This window comes from Phallusia mammillata, chromosome 4 (genome assembly GCF_965637545.1).
Source record: "Phallusia mammillata chromosome 4, kaPhaMamm4.hap1.1, whole genome shotgun sequence".
In the NCBI taxonomy this organism is placed as follows: Eukaryota; Metazoa; Chordata; class Ascidiacea; order Phlebobranchia; family Ascidiidae; genus Phallusia; species Phallusia mammillata.
The window spans coordinates 18,723,812-18,740,351 of NC_137255.1; the positions used below are offsets into that span (position 1 = coordinate 18,723,812).

The 16,540-nt window shown below is 36.8% G+C and overlaps 4 protein-coding genes across 6 annotated transcripts; 2 read left to right on the forward strand and 2 right to left on the reverse strand.

Moving 5' to 3' along the window:
- The first annotated feature begins 1,603 nt into the window (after positions 1 to 1,603).
- On the forward strand, positions 1,604 to 4,639 carry LOC145225271 (uncharacterized). 2 transcript variants are annotated; one of them, XM_080091963.1, is made up of 8 exons: positions 1,605 to 1,797; positions 1,897 to 2,347; positions 2,810 to 3,106; positions 3,664 to 3,751; positions 3,821 to 3,890; positions 3,969 to 4,129; positions 4,196 to 4,271; positions 4,338 to 4,639. In XM_080091963.1, the coding sequence occupies exons 1-8, from the start codon at positions 1,717 to 1,719 to the stop codon at positions 4,464 to 4,466; spliced, it is 1,353 nt and encodes a 450-aa protein (XP_079948089.1). In that variant the 5' UTR covers positions 1,605 to 1,716; the 3' UTR covers positions 4,467 to 4,639. The 2 variants fall into 2 exon arrangements, with proteins under 2 accessions (XP_079948088.1, XP_079948089.1); XM_080091962.1 differs by having other exon boundaries at positions 1,604 to 1,797; positions 4,196 to 4,639.
- Positions 4,640 to 7,908, reverse strand: LOC145225270 (dnaJ homolog subfamily C member 21-like). Its single transcript, XM_080091961.1, has 11 exons — positions 7,728 to 7,908; positions 7,509 to 7,602; positions 7,221 to 7,344; positions 6,997 to 7,128; positions 6,490 to 6,663; positions 6,304 to 6,422; positions 6,090 to 6,186; positions 5,760 to 5,890; positions 5,547 to 5,650; positions 5,245 to 5,299; positions 4,640 to 5,189 (listed from the first exon to the last, which is right to left on the reverse strand). Exons 1-11 carry the CDS (start codon positions 7,822 to 7,824, stop codon positions 4,754 to 4,756), a joined length of 1,563 nt encoding a protein of 520 aa, XP_079948087.1. The 5' UTR covers positions 7,825 to 7,908; the 3' UTR covers positions 4,640 to 4,753.
- A 158-nt stretch (positions 7,909 to 8,066) lies between these two features.
- Positions 8,067 to 13,482, forward strand: LOC145225275 (uncharacterized). The gene is made up of 13 exons (XM_080091968.1): positions 8,067 to 8,174; positions 8,436 to 8,548; positions 9,158 to 9,263; positions 9,352 to 9,455; positions 9,560 to 9,676; positions 10,070 to 10,207; positions 10,287 to 10,375; positions 10,642 to 10,780; positions 10,945 to 11,087; positions 11,776 to 11,813; positions 11,880 to 12,029; positions 12,420 to 12,448; positions 12,590 to 13,482. The coding sequence occupies exons 2-13, from the start codon at positions 8,473 to 8,475 to the stop codon at positions 12,787 to 12,789; spliced, it is 1,329 nt and encodes a 442-aa protein (XP_079948094.1). The 5' UTR covers positions 8,067 to 8,174; positions 8,436 to 8,472; the 3' UTR covers positions 12,790 to 13,482.
- LOC145225276 (nucleoporin SEH1-like) lies at positions 12,926 to 16,216 on the reverse strand. 2 transcript variants are annotated; one of them, XM_080091969.1, is made up of 11 exons: positions 15,946 to 16,216; positions 15,730 to 15,886; positions 15,620 to 15,657; positions 15,480 to 15,560; positions 15,285 to 15,415; positions 15,118 to 15,216; positions 14,911 to 15,051; positions 14,687 to 14,762; positions 14,539 to 14,617; positions 14,356 to 14,479; positions 12,926 to 13,392 (listed from the first exon to the last, which is right to left on the reverse strand). In XM_080091969.1, the coding sequence occupies exons 1-11, from the start codon at positions 16,081 to 16,083 to the stop codon at positions 13,308 to 13,310; spliced, it is 1,149 nt and encodes a 382-aa protein (XP_079948095.1). In that variant the 5' UTR covers positions 16,084 to 16,216; the 3' UTR covers positions 12,926 to 13,307. The 2 variants fall into 2 exon arrangements, with proteins under 2 accessions (XP_079948095.1, XP_079948096.1); XM_080091970.1 differs by lacking the exon at positions 14,911 to 15,051.
- Positions 16,217 to 16,540: the final 324 nt, after the last annotated feature.

Sequence of the window (16,540 nt, forward strand, 5' to 3'; positions counted from 1 at the left end):
TGCATATATACTGTGCATGGTTATTTAAATGGGCTATGTGTATTTGTACTTTGCAGCGTGCAGCACGGTTCGTTTAGTGTAGCTTTCATGAGCAATGCCAATATGAATGTTAACAGTGTAGTTAATAGGAAATACCACGAGGAAATGCTCCTGGCGCTTTGGGCGGGATCAGCACTTGTTTGCTTTTCTGCTTCCTTAGTCGAAGAATTTTCATTTATCATACTAGTTTCGCCTTTAACGTGCTATTTCAAAGGTGTAAGGTTTTAAATGCATTTTGGTGTCAAAAGACGTTTTTTGTGCGTACACAGCGTGGTTCCTTGAACACACTCTTTAAACAAGCATGTCCTAAACATGCGCACACAGTTAGGGAAATGCACAATGTGTAATAATACAAACACACGCTTAAACGCATTGAAATAGTCCAGGTGTGCACAACCTGCGGTCGTAAACATGTATATTAGAATATATGTAATGGCATTTGTGACGTAATTAAAACTCTTTCGCTTAATAATTGGATTTTAAAATTGCTTTAAATAGATTTTGTGGGGCGAGAAGGACCAGCAAATAAAAGTTAATATGGAAACTTATTTAAAGTTTTGTTTATTGATACAACAATAAAAAGCCACGAAACGGAACTTCTGCGACGCCCTAGGAAAATTGAAACGACGCACCAGGGCGTCGCGACGCACAGTTTGAGAACTACTGGTGTAAACGATTGTTATTGATGAGTCGATATGCAAATATGTGTTAACGACTCCTAAAGGTCAAAACTTTGAGAGTGCAATCTAATTGATGTGGATTTAACCATTAACGTACCTTTGGTAAGGACTGTCTCTGACATCATGATAGCGCATTGTGGTCTTATGAATCATTGTTTAGGCCTACCATACGTCCTCTTTTTTCAGGACATGTCCTCCTTTTTAACAAAAACTTAGTTGTCCTTTGAAGACAAGAAAAGGGGTATAAAGTATTTTTTCATGTTCTTTTCAACAATGTGTCCTTTTGGAGGATGGAAATATGGGACCGTGGGCGCCGAGTTTTTTCAAAAAACAGGGTGGCGAACGTAAAATTAAACTAAACTTATTGTGATGTCACTAAAGCGAAGAAAGACAAGAATTGTTTGTTAATGCCCTGCTGAGTGCTGACTGTAAAAAAGTGCTTACTATAACTTTAAAAATAATATTTCTATGGTTTGTTACCGCCAATCCCAGAAACAAGTATAGAAAACAAAAAACGTTGCGAGTTGCGACTCTCCACTTAAAGGTGTAGATTAATTAGAAACCTAGTTAGAATGATAGTTTTAATGGTTTCTCCCCAAAGATGGCTGGTTTTGTCGTCAAGTTTTAAGAGGTGTCGTTTTTAGGAGTTTTCTATTGTGTTCAACGAAATTCGCAGCGATCTACAAGCACAAACTTTTTGTGGCAGTTTTGTACTCTGTTTTATACGTTCTTTCGCTTCTAGAAGGCCTGCAAAATGTTGTGTTTGCAAGCTTCCCATGTGGTTTCAGAGTTGGTTTTGCATTTCCCAGAAACTATGCCCATATCCAGAGTTTAGCGTTCAATTAAGAAACACACATCACAAAAAGAAAACAAAACATGTTTTGACAATAACATAAACATTCAGATCTTTGTTTTGTTAGCACTGCATTTTATACATGTTTAAAAAAGCTGCAACAGATCTTTTACGGAAGGCACGCTGGCAGTAGACTTGTTAAATATGAGCTCCTATTCCAAGCCTGAAGTTGCCTTGGAAGATCTAATAAACTGTGTCCATATCGGAAAAACCTTAACAACAGAGGTACTGTTTATTTTATGAGTAAAACATACATAAGAATAACAACATAATTTTTCATGTCTTGATTTAAACTCTTTGAAGTAAATTAAACTGTTTTGTCAGTTATCTAGGCACCCACCAGAAGCACCGGTTACCGCAGGGGCATATTGGACATCAAATGAAGACTTTAACCCACTAATGATGCCTGCAGGGCCTAAAGTAATAGTTGATATTGAACTGGACAAATCTGCTGACATTGACAACAAGCGAATTAAATTAGAAGCCAGTAATGAAAAATCATTAAACAATTCAGAAATGCAGCATGCTGTTCAAACAGATTATGCAACCATTAGTGGGACATCCACCAATAAAGTCACCAATCAAAGTAAATGCAACAATACAGAGTTGAAAAAAGTAAAAAGAAAACGATTGCTTGCAAATGAAGAAGTAACAATGCTACGTACTCCTGAAAGCTTGGATCCACCTCGAAAAAAGCCTTACATATATAATGAGAACAGTGCTGTAGATAAAGCAGATGAGGAGAATAAGGCTGAAAAAAGGAAAGCCCCAGAAGGTGAGTACATTACTTTGTGTACATGTACAACTTTTTTTTGTAAACTTGTGTTCCCAAACATTTGTTTGTTTGTTTACTAGATGTTTAGTTCAGAAATGCAAAACACTGAAATTTTAAACAAAAAAAAAGTCCTGCCGATCAAAATAAAATACGTGACGCGGGCCGCTCCAAAGTTGCTCGTGGGCCGTAGGTTGCCCACCCCTGGCCTTCCCCATGTATACCATATATATATATGTACAGTGTTTTTTTTAAAAAAATTTTTCTTTCAAATTTCTCCAGCGGTTTCCCAAAATTTGCCAGTAGCCTAATAAATAATTCGTTTAAGCAAATATGGCTATTTTTTGGTATTTAAATGAAACACTTGCGGTCTCTTAAAACTACTTAGCGGTCACCCAAACCAAACCTTAAAAAAACCCTGTATACGTATATAATTGTTTTTTGTTGTTTTTGCAAATTATTCAGAAGTCCCTACTGCAAAAGCATTGTGGTTACCTCCATCACCTGACAGTCTGTCCGAAGATGAAAAAGATACTTTATCAGAATGCAGCAAACCAACCACAAGCATTGAAATCAAACAAAACATTGTGAAGGAATCAGAATATGTTTGCACCAGTTCAGCTGCAATTGCTAGCATTACTGCATGCAACATTGTCATCAAAGATATATGTGATAACAATGAGACTTCTTCACAATTAAGTCGATTCCAAACATTCAATGTACATTCTGAATGCTTAAACAGTCCACAAGAGGAAACCAAAGGTAACTTGGGGAGGCTGTGTAACTAGTGTACCTATGTTTGTTTTTCGATTACAGCATGGTAAGACACAGTCATCTACTTGAAAAAAACAGGGTTGCAGGGTCAAAAGATATGAGGAAATGTTTGTAGGGGTCTAACTAGGGATGTTGAAAGCAAAATACAGAGTCTTTTGTGTACTGCAAAAGTGCAGGCATTTGTTCTTGATTTAAAAAAGCATTAGTTAATTTATTTGTCTGATTTCTTTTATTTTGTCCAGATTTAATATTGCACAGTAAAAAAAAAAAATTAACTGGGACCTTCTAAAGGGGTTGAAAAACTGGACGTTCTGACAAAATATTGAAAGTCTGAAAATTACCCAAAAAGGACACAAAAAATAATGTCCTCGACATACATGAATTTTAAACGATGGTTAAAATTATAAATCCGAGTTATCTCAGGAATCTGACTCTGACTCAACCTGTACCTTAACACTTCCGACTCTGTAACCCTGCATAAAGAATTACTATTTACATTTTTGTTGTTGGGTAATTTTAAACAATGCACACATTTCCATTACAAGATACTGTCGAGGACAAACATGCATGTAATATTTCCAAATCAGAAGTTCCTGATGAAGTGAGTAGAACAACTGAAAATGAACACTGTGGGCAAGTGAAACCATAATGTGTCAGTAAAAGTTGCAAACTGAAGGCTAATTTTTTTTGCTTCAAATTTAGAAGCCCTCCAGCTAAAAGATCATTACGAAGTAGGCAAAAGAATATCAGAAAAACACTTCCACCTTTACAGGTAACAGCAACACTTACTGTGTACTGGTCCCCTCGACATAGGTAAGGGTTTAATTTTGTTTTATTATGTTTGTGGTAGGTTCGACAAACACCAATGGGTCTTCCAAAGCCCTTAAGATTAAAGAAAGATAAATTTTCAATTGAAGAAATTTATACAAATAAAAACTACAGCACCCCAGTGCCAAAATCCTGGGAAACAATCTTTGAGTATCCAAAGCAGGAAAAAGATGGAACAATACGGTAAAAAATCTGGCAATATATTCTTGTAAAAAATTACCTGACATTACAATTATCCGCACTTTACAGTTATGTGGAAAAGCGAAGAAAAACTCGGGCTATGGTTTTCTACACAAACCCAGCTGAAAGGCCATCCAAAAAGAGGGTTAGAACTGTGCTTCATACTCTCTTACATGAAAAACAGATTTGTGCTTACATTTTCCTTTTGCAGAGAAAGCGACAGGGACGAAGAATACCAACCCGGCGAAATAAGATGGAAAATGATTTACAAACAAACAAAAAACTGCAAATGGCCCTTGCAGAGTTGGATGAACAATTAGAATTACACAATCTTTCTTGATCTTTTAAATACGTGTAACGCATCTTGCTCGAGAAAAAGCTTTTGTTTTATAGTTCATCTTTTCAAGACATATTTCTTCACCAAAGTAAAAGTATTGTAGTAAGCTAAACATGCTTTAGTATGTTTTTAATTTTCCATTCAGATTCTTTGTCAATAAAAAAATTATCTTTAAATGAGTGTTGTTGTAAGCTTTATTTTTAGTAGTACATGTTAAAAGCACATAATTCTTACAATTATATTGCACCATGCAAATCTTGCAAGCTTTCTTAAAATTTCACACAAAACTTTTATTTTTGCCTTCTTTTTGATCCAGATTTGTCTTGAACGATCATAACATGGCCTGTAGACTTCAAATGTTGAAAAAGTTTGTTTCTAGAGGGATATTCTCTATTACATGTCACACAAAAATTGTTCTGTGCGTGGGTTGCAGCATCTGCCTGTGATTGGTTAGAAATTTGAGAATTACGAGTTTTAGAAGATTTCGTTTTCTTTTTTCTCCTTGTACTTGAAACAGGAAGTGTTTCCTTAACGTTTTGTTCCTTTATATCATTTTCAGTGCTTATTTCGTTTTCCTCAGTGTTAAGGGAAATTGAAGTCTCATTATCTTCGAATTCTTTTATTTGTCCGCAATCCTGAGGGATCGTGGCCTGTGGGGCGTCATCCATTTCTTCTCCAAACAGTTCGTTATGTAGTTTTCTCTGTTTCTTTTGCTTCTTGGTTAGTCTACAAGAAAACAGAGTTAAAACAACTTGTAGACTTGGCATTTTGAATGGCTTACTTCTTTGGTTGGATTGGAATATCTATCTCTTCTTCCAAATCTTCCTCAGCAAGGCCTGCAATGATCACAAACAATTAACCACAGTTCAGAGCTTTCTATGTGAATTGTATTTTGGACCAACTAGTGCTTTTCCTTATTCTTACAGTGGTTGCAAATTTTACTTATATAATATAATGTACGGGGAAAATTGCATCCTGTAATTTTACAACATACAGTATGCAATTCGTGAGTTCTTTTGTAGATTCCCCCATACATCTGTGGTATATTGTTTTTTTCCTATTTAAAACCAAGACATTGTATACCTGTTGAATCTTGTTCTGGATTATTTTCCTGTTCCTCTTTCATTTCTGCTTGAAGCCTTGTGAATTTCTCCTTGTGTTTCTTTGATTTTTCATGGTTCTTTACTCTGTATAAAAATATTGATGATAAACGTAGTTAACAGAACTTCATATGACAAACCATTAAACAAAAAAGGTAAACTGCCCAACATAATAGTGGTAATGCAACAAACTTACGCTTGTGTGGTTTTAAAATTCTTGTTGCAGGCAACACAGTACAGCTCATCATTATGGTCACTTTCTTCAGCAGAAGAGTTTTCTTTTTCAGAATGGGATCTTTCCTCATCGCTAGAAAATCCAAATTCTTCCTGAAATGTTATTGTTTGTAAACTTCTTCATTAAATCTTTTAACTACTCATGAAATCACAAGTGGTTCTATACATTGATATCAATCACAACCAGAGTTTGATAACATTGTTTAGACAATTGAGCTGTCCAAGAAAAGTGTGACTTAAAGATTAGACCACTTACTAATAATTTAGAATTGTTTAAGCAACCAAAACTTGCCTTCATTGCATTCTCCAATTCTGAGACTCTGTTTGCATGTTCTAAATTTTGTTGCATATTCTTTTCTGCATATAAAGCAGTTTCTTCTATGCGAGAACTGAAATAGAAAAGAAGTCATTAATGTGTATAAATCTTTTCTCTTAGTATAAACAACTTTTTTACCAAGGTCAAATTATTTTTAAACTACTTGTTTTAAAGCTTTTGTTTTTTGTACCGTAACACTTCAGCTCTTTTTTGAGCAGCTTTTTCGGCTTGTTCAGCAGCCACTTCAGCCAGTTTCTCCCTGTATGATTGCACTCTTGGATCCCGCTTGCGCACAAATCTGACTAGGTCCTAAACAACCGACCTTGTAAATTTGTGTTATCAAATTTTTACAAAAACCGTTATTAGGAAAACTTACCCGAATAATTTCATTGCGATTTTTCTTTTCCTTGTCCCTTTCTTTTTTGTTCTCTTTTTCTATGAGCCGTGCAATTCTTCTGTCTGGAGCTTCATGTACATCATACTTTTCTACCCAGACGTAAGTCAGTTTGGTGCAGTAAGACTGCCAGACTCCATAGAATAAATGGACCACCTGCAATACATTAAAAGTGCTTACATATTATAATACCAATTTGAAATAAAAGGTGTACAGGGTCGCTTTTCGGTCATTGCTTTTGTACAGTCAATATGTCCAAGAACATTTTTTAGCAAATAGTAGGCTTTGGAATTTATGCAATTATTCAGGAACAAATATATTACAGTACATTGGGTCCCTGTGTGACTTTGTTTACTGCAAGCAGAAACACATTGGGCCCCTGCCACATCATATGTAACTGTTTTAAATTGCAGTGTAGTTTGGGGTGCATATGAATGTAAGAATCCAAAAACATCTTTATTGGCTACAATGCAGTCTACTTGGTTGTACCGATTCATAATCACTGTCTAAATCTCCAAATGATGGCAGTTCCTCAAAGTCTTCTTCAGAATGATCATCACAAAAACGTTTGTCTTCTTCAGCAATTCTTTTGAACAAATCTCTATACACTGAGAAAAAGCCCTAAAAACATATTTTATGAAAAGGATGGTAAATTTGCAAATAATTAAAGAAACATTAGTATGGTTTATGTAAACTACAAACAGTTCCATTACATTATCATCGCTGCCAAAACCCCGGTAAGCAGAGGGAGTGAAAAATTCCAAAATGTCCGATGTTGAATCTTTAAAACCTTCAAATTCACTTTTGTGCAATATTTGTGTTCTGTGTTTGTCATACCTAAAGCACAATAATTGTTCAAATTTGCATTGGTTTTTAAACCAATCTTTAACTAAAGCAATATATATTACCCAGACACACAAAATAAATACATTATTTACCAAACTATTCAGGACTACGTATGATTATAAAGCAGTACCATAATAAAAAACAATTTTTCTAACCATGCTTTTTCTTGTGGATCAGATAAAACATCATAAGCTGCTTGGATTAGGCGAAACTGCTCAGTCGCCTCTTCTGAATTGTCAATGTTCTTATCTGCAAAAAGATAAAACAAATATTATGTGGTAACGAAAGTATAACTGCATGATTCGGCACTGCTTGACTTTATTCAGTTTGGAAAGTACAAAAGATAAGATGGGAGATGGCCTATTGTCCTTTACCTGGATGCCATTTAAGAGCCCTTTTTCTGTACGCTTTTTTTATTTCATCTTCAGACGCAGTAAGACTAACGCCAAGAACAGAGTAATGGCACTTCATGATCACTACAACCAGAATATTTCGTTATATTCTGTGACATCAAAAACAATTTCGGTTCTCTTGCGCCATATGGAGTGCAATTTAGGTGATTTTTTTGTCGGATATTTCTGTTCCACTCATCCAAAACGGATTTTGTATTGGTAAGGACAAACATTAAAAACTTTAATAATCTCTTAATACACATGAAGAAAATATTTTGCACTACTAATTTCCCATATAAAAGTGACACACTATCCATTTTAGCTATTACATCGGCACCTATGCATATTTCCATGCTTTGGTTAAACTTGTGAGGTCCAAAACCGCACCGCACAAGAATACGAACTTGTACAACAGAAATGCAACTTGTGGTACGTCATTATTTGTCTTCCAGTATATTAAGCAGTTAGCATACTCCATTTGAAAAGTGGAATTCCTTTTATGTAACTAATAACGAAAAAGGTTTATTGCGCCCCCACAAATTGATGCATATCTAATACCAATAGAAGACCAAATATTTGAATAGGCGTTGTTTGTTTCCGAGCAACGCTATAATAATTAACAAGATAAGAGCCTACATGGGCATCTCTAACACACGCATATATAAACCTGTCTTACATGTCCAATGGTAGTCCGGTTTTAACGAGCTAGAAAACACGAAAAGAAGTCATGTTCAAAAGGTGGATTTATTTGTTGGCCGTTGGAGTGTATGTATATCATGCGGCGGCTCAAAAGAAACTCGCAGGTAAGGTAAAACTAATGTGACGAAAATACTAATAATTGAGATGTAATGGAACGTTTCATTTCTTGTGTTTAGCTGAAACGTACATTTAATCCAATATTATTTCATAACGTTTGTGTTTGTTTGTTTGGTTCAGCAATCTTACTTTAGCCCAGCGGTTCCCAAACTGGGGTCCGCGGTCCTTTAGGGGTCCGTGAGGCAATTTTGGGGGGACCGCGAAGCGGTTTAAGTAATTCTATAATCTTATTTGGCGTCAGTTTGTGTCACTAAATAAGTTTAAATCAAAGTAGAATTGAGAATCAACTGTCTCCATTGCTTAAAAATAGCCTTTATTGAATCAAAAATGCTATCAAAAATGTAATTGTTCGCGCACAATTGTAGTGCATTTGTCTTGTCTGTGATGTCACAAGCTGTGTTTGGATGATTTTTATGCGAAATTTTGCATAACTAGCTAAAATCCTGAAATCAACTTTCGTTTTTATGAAATACATATTTAGGCTCAAGGACCGCGAGCCCTCAAAATAATGGCAAAGGGACCGTTTTGAAAAAAATATGAAAAAGTTTGGGAACCGCTGCTTTAGCCGAACCTTATACTTTTAAACTTTCAATTAGGTCCTATTGGAGTTCAGTTTCGTACCATTGATCTCGATACGTCAATGCTATGGAAACCAAATCCTGACTGGCAAAACAAGTCAGTGACATATCAAGTTCAAACGTGGTACGTATTCTTTTCATGAAAAATAAAAAACTTGTATGTTTTTGTGTATGTATGTTTCCAAATGTGTATGCTTTTTGTTAATTTTTAGCCTAAGCGGATGCGAAAACAGGTCAAGGTGGACAACAGCAGAAACCTGTCACAATGCGTCTGACACAAGATGCCTGCTTCGGGATCTTTCATCCAATTTTAGTGGTTAGTGTTAGTGTAACAACTAAACAAATTACGCGCCTTTTTACCTCATGGTAAAAGGAAGTGGCAATCAAGAGACAAACCATTTTACACGTAATCTTTTGTAGGACGTGGACGGGTTCGAGCCATACTGCGTTCTGAAAACTCAACTATGGAATGTACATGTAAAGTTTGCACTTGCACCAAATTTACAAGGACAAATGTGTACAGTGCTGTTATGAACAGTAAGTTCAACAAGCATCAAGGCCAAATCTGGACTCCATGTAGTTTTGAAACTCAATGGGAGTCGGTTGGACTATGATGTCACCAACCATCTTTCGAAGTGATTCTGCCACTTCATTATGTCGCTTGCAAACAAAATCATTTAGCAGTTCTTCAACTAGGCTTAAGAGAAAGTCACATATGGTATGCGGTTTACATAAATGTAAGTCGTTCTTAACGCAGGGGATGTAAGGTTACAGGTGCATTATTTTCACTTTGTTGTTGCATTCAAAGCAATTCCTGAAACGTTCAGCATGTAAACTCTGGACTTTTGACATAATAAGGCATGAGAATTTCGATGGGCAGGTAAACAACATTAGTCATCATCGCAAATACAATCAAAACTTATCGTTTAGCTAAACTTAGCGCACCGAACGTCACTACGATAGAAGCGAGGACCACCTCTGTGATACTTCAGATTCGACTTCCAAATACCAAAGCAATTTGTGAATTCCAAGAAGTCTCCGGGACAGTCCAGGCTGTTCAAATGAATGGTATGTTGATCTGCAGTATCTGTAGGATCGCGCCATCAAACATTGCTATCGTCGGAGCTAACAATATTTCTCTTTCCAGACACCTTACCCGATCAATGCAGTACACAATTTTACGAAAACGCTGCCATGTTGGTTCCATCAACCCCGTTCTCCTTTATCCTAGACACGGTTTGTTTGAATAAAATATTCTGTTAGGTGATCAGGATTCAATACATGCCAATCTTCCCTTATTATTACTATTAGCCTACAGTATACTGCAAATTACATATTAATAAATTACATTATTATATAACACACATATTTGCTTGAGAAAATTCCAAAAACATAAAAAATTCGTGGAAATAAGTTACAGGGTACCACAGCTAACCTAACACAACACCTCACAGGAATTCACATACATCATTGCGTAAATCTGTATACATATTGATTTACAGAGCTGTTACGCTGCGATGCCCGCTAAAGCTGTCGTGGTAGAAAATCTACTTGAGAATACGAATTACTGCATGTACGCACAGTACATAGCCTTTATCCATCAGAGTTCGGTTGGCTATACACACGTCGTCACAAAATCAGGTAGGAACTGTTTTTGTTTTTTGCTCAATTTTTACAGCTAACACATATCCAATTTGTTTTTTCAAATTTTGTGTAACTGTTTGAAAGTTGTTTTCGCAACCAAACACCTCGTAACACTCTTTAGCATAGGACAAATTTGGTGGTTTCATTTGTCATGTTTTCAGACCAGGCGGATTCAAGGAACATACTGTATATAGCTGTGTTTGTACCAGTTGGACTTCTACTCATTTTGATCGCGTCGTTTGCAGTTATAAGATTGTGCCAAAAATATTTCGATTATGTTTACGCCGAACCTCCATCCTTTTTGGTGAGAACAAAATTCGATTGCCATATATTTTAAATATCATCCATGACTTCAACAGCTATTGCAACTATCACTTAATAATATTAATCGCCTGAATGCACTTTTTAATAATGCGCAGTGCAGAACTTTCTCATTTTTTTCTTCTGGCGCATTCCATTTTTTTCCAGCCTCCTATTTCTTGTAGCAGTGTAAATCAAAGTTTTAAAGCTAAAAGGCGACGAACCAAACAAAAAATAACAAGCTTGGTAAAAAGCCGGTATATATTTAGTTATGTGCTCCCAGTGCATATGACGGGACTTGATTGTGGCCTGCATCAGTCCTACATTGGCGTGCTGAAAGTTAGAAAGCCACAATTTACAATATATACATCACTTTTGAATTCTTTGGTGCATCTTTTTACATTTTAGTCCGTTTTGAGGGAAATTATTGGTTGTTGTCGGGTTTAGTTATAATTTTTCGGGCCGCTTATAAAATGTGCCTACAGGCCAACAGACCCTTAATCCGGCACTGTTCCAGTCCCCCAACAACCCGGTTTATAGGTGATTCAAGGCATCCCGGGAACCCAATATATGTCAGATGTACGCGGTAGCATGTAGCTTCGTCTATAACTGATAGGTTTTAATAACTGGAAAAGAAAGTGAAAGATATTGAACTAAATATAAACAAGTTAACCTATTGTTGCAAAACACAGGATTGGAAATCAGAACAGGAGGTGGATTTCAAGTACAGGTACAAAGTTTAAGCAATAAAGACTTGTTTGTTGGCTACTGGGCATTAAATACTTTTTTCTGCCAGTATTGGGTTGATGGCGCAATCCGAACAGACGGAAAATTTTGACGCCTTTGAAATGATGTCGCCCACTATAGTTACGGGTAGCGAAACTAAAACAAGAGGAGACAACAAAAATGAGGGAGAGATCTGTCAAGGAAGCAACCACAGTAACAGGTTTGCAAACATTTTGCACGTAATTTTTCCGCGGCCGCATTTGAAGAGCTACTTAATCGTACAGCCTCGTTGCAACATATCACCATCCTATAGTAACTGAAAAATGCCTATGTTGGGACAATATTACATGGTGACTATACAGTGTGTGGCAAGAATTTTAGGTAATACTGGTTTTGTAGTTACAATGTTCCAAAATTGCAAATGTTCTGTCTGGCCAAAACTGGGCAAGTTGTAATAATGATACAACGGGCTGTTATGGTGTCACAATTAAATGACTCAACACAAAGTCCGTACGTTTAGCTGTCGTATATACTATAGCAAAGACCAAATAGTAAATAAGTTTGCTTTGGTCAAATCAAAAAACTAACTTTAACTTATTTATTAATTTAGGTCAAGCACTTCGGGGGACCGTTCTTCAGGTGCGTTCTTTAACATATAATGAAGTAACATCTACTGCACTTTTACATTTAAAGACCACTTTTTCTTTAAATGAAACCTAGTGTCAATGTTGCAGTGTTACCCGTCTGCCTTTCACATGATTTTTCTATGTTTTATTCAAGTTTCAACGGAACGTCAAGATGCACATTCCATGCCGCCGTACCTGGGTGGGGAAACCTTGTTCCGGCCGCTACTAGACTCTACTTCTTGCACTGGAGAAAGTTTTTCTGGTGATTGCACGCCTGGCGCGTACCTAGGCAAAGATGATCTTATAAACCCTGAATCTGACAGTGCCCCGCTCGACCCGTGGAACAATAACTAAAGGCCCAGTTTGATATTTGTTCGTTTTTAGCGATCACCTATAATTAATTTTTAACAGCGAACAAACAAAAAGCGCACTAATTGTGAATTCGGTTTTTTTAACTTATCTTTGTCCTGCTGCAAATTAACACAACTCGTTGATATAAAATCACCATCGATCATGATTGTGTACTGCAAAACAAGCACTGCGATACGACACGATAAAATGGACTGCATCAGCCCGTCAATGCATGAAATGTAGCTGAATCCTTATTCACACTCGAGTGTTGCGTCATGGTACACTTGATTGTCAAACAATGACACTGTTTGTGATATCTAACGTGATATATGCGTAAAACACATTTGAGAATTGCAATTATGATTATTGAACGCGCACAGAGCAGTTTTGGACTAAACTGAATTGTTTAACTATCGCAAATTTGAACTTTATCATCGTAAGACATAGGCGCGTTTAGCCACTAACTGGTTTGTCCTGCGTCAAAGTTCCTATGTTTCGGCATGTCTCAGCTCTTGGTAATCTCAATAATACGCTCCGGCAAATTTCGGATCCAACGGTCGTTCGGTTGGCGGAGCCCGCCCTTGCGTGAAGCGGCGGAAGTTGATTCTGCAATTAAAGTTCCAGCGTAAGAGAACGTTTTTTTTGTATTTTGTATGAACTCGTTGAATAAACTGTTCTTCCATGCAGAATTCTAAAGATGTGTTTGATCGTTTGTATTGTAGCTGCTAGATTAACAAAGCGCTGCAAAAAGCATGTTGGGCAAGACGAACGAAAGCCAAAAAAGAACTATTGTTGCTAAGCGATGAGTTCACTGTTAACTGAAAACGCGTAAACAAAAAAACAAAGGCGGCACACAGGTGACAACAACGATACATCACAAACATTCGCTTAGCTCAGTGTTTCCCAACCTTTTTTGATAAATTCCTCCCCTAACATCTTAAAGCATTTTCATTCCTCCCTATTATGCTACATAGTAGATGCTAATCCACACAAAGATCATTGAAAATTGGTTCTTTTATCAACTTCACAGGTCATGCTCTCAGAGCTTAAGTGTTTAACTACAAATCACATGTAAAACTTGAAGTAAATTCCTCCCCTCAAGTTTAAAACTTTTTGCTTTATGGTTGGGAACCACTCGTTTAGCTTTTTATGCCTAACACTGCAATAAGCAGAGTTGTTTTCAAATAATAGAATGACGTACAGAAAATGTTACAGTGCAAGAATTTTGCAGGAGGCAGTTGCAACATATGGCACAGCTACACACAGAACATGTGCTCAAGGGTATAGTGTTAGTTGACATTACATAGGCAAGATTCTGTAAGGTATTTCCTGCATGCCTGGTTATCAAACTTAAATATTCCATAATGGTTGGTTAGTGTACAAAAATCATGCGCATTGTACCAAAAAACGAGGTAAAACGAAAAACATTACATATTGAAGCACCTATGTGCCTACATTGTTACAACAACATTACAATTGGGACTATGCGACAACATGAGTCGACAAAGGCATCCCGTTGCAAGTCACCGACGGGGTTGAACACTGGTTAGATGCTGCATGCTTTGGTACCTGTTTCCGTCCACTGGCAGGGGAGAGAGATCAGACTTCTCCACTGGAGGACTAGCCATATCACTTGGTGGGGATAAATCCTTCTTTAGCTCACCAACCCGCCTCCAAATTCCAAGGTAGTTCGCTGCATGACAACATACATGGATTGGTGATGTACATTCCATTGACAAAACTTACACTTACCCATCCAAAGATAAACATGGCCATCATCCCCGCTTGATATAACAATGGTACCCAGATCATTCCATGCAACGTTTACAACCTAGCAAGAAAGTATAACTCTAGATTAACTCAAACAACAAAATAACACCACAACAAAAACCTCACAAACCTTGCAGCAGTGATCAGTGAAATGTGCTACTTGATTGTAAGTTGGTGGTGTTCCACTTGAAGTTGAAGTCTCATTACTACGAAAAAATGTCACTTTACAATATACAATTTTACAACAGGTAACAATCCAATGCAAAAAAATAATAATAACAGATGTTTATGTGGGTGACAACAAACAAAACGAATTACAGGACTTGAGCATACAAAAAGATTGCTCTGTCGAACCTGGAAGGTTTTATAGTAAAAATATGCAAATCTTCAGAAGCAACAGCCAGCACATGATGTTTGCGACCAAGGTTAGGAGCAAAACACAGATCACTGACAGCATCAGTCATTGACATGATTGTTAAGACTTTTGACCAATCTCTGAAAGTCAAACAATGTTTTTATTCAAACATCGCTCATATTCAAACTCACAGCGTACAAAATTACCTAGTTTGGTCATTGTATTCAAAAATAAACACTTTTCCACCACCAGATGATGAAGGATCATCACTGCCCACAGCAATCATGGGCAAGTGGTTTCTATGACTACAAACAAAATCTCAATAAAATTGACAGTTTTGCATTTAAGTTTGTGTGATTAAAAATGTACAAACGTTGAGGGATTCCAAGAAAGGCAACTGCACGATATCTTGCATTGAATTTGGTTTTGTAATGACCAATGTGTCAGATTCATCACATCCGGAGCTTCATAAATTCTTATGATTCCATTTGAAGAACAGGTTGCCTGTTATTAAACCAAATAAATTAGGATTCCTGTAAGTTGTTTTCAAAAGTTTAATCTTTCCTACCAACTGAAGTCCGAGATGTTTTGGTGCAAACTTTACATCTTTAACAGAAGTCCTACTGTCAACTAAGCTCACTTTATGTACCTGTCGACATATGGCATTGGTCAGGTAAACAAAACATAGAACTAAAAAGTGTCCCTTACCCAAACTCTTTCAGTCTGTGAGGATGAATTCTCAACAACTGTGACAACAGATGATATCTCACATATTACCTCCTCTTAAACAAAACTCACTTAAAAAAACATTTACCCACCTGTTTCTTCCCAAATTGCCGCAGTCCTATCAAATGAACAAGTAGCTAAAACCTGACCAAATTCAGGGTGGGCCCATGTTACTTTCCAAACTGAAGCACTGTGAGTTTTCCAGCTTGCTGTGCAATGCCACTCACCATTTTCATCTACATCCCAAATCTTGAAACAAAAATATTCATACTATCTGCAGAAAATTTACTTAAAGATAAATTGCCAACCTTAACGCTTTGGTCGCTGGAACAAGTTGCCATTCGTTTTCCGAAGAAATCGAATGAGACATCATGAAGAAGATCCTTGTGTTCCGAATTTATTCGTTTAACCATGTAAATTTGATCTAATGCATTGCAACCATCCATCTTAAATTGTTTCGACTTGCATTACTCGTATTGTTGCATTTAGTCATAACAGTTTTCAAAGGAAAACGAAGATACACGAGCGCGGTTACCGGCCTTGGATATGTGGGCTAGTCAACCGTGACGTGACTAATGGAGGTTTTCCACAACTATTTAAAAAAGAACCGGAATAATACTTTATTTCGGATCACATTTTCTTGCACTTAGTCCGCTATAAAACTTCTGCTACATGTTTTGTGGTAGCCGAGGCTCGGAATATTACAACACATAGATTATTAAAAACAAAATGTTACCGATTTTTAGTTTAATGTAGTAACCGCTCCATTTCACCATTGCATTACGAACTGGTGTCACGGCACAAAATTCTCTGATTTGAGAACGTGAATCCTTGCTAAAAACATATCGGTGGAAGCCAGTTTATGTTGGTCAAACACCTTGCAGCGCTAGAGGTGCGAAGGTG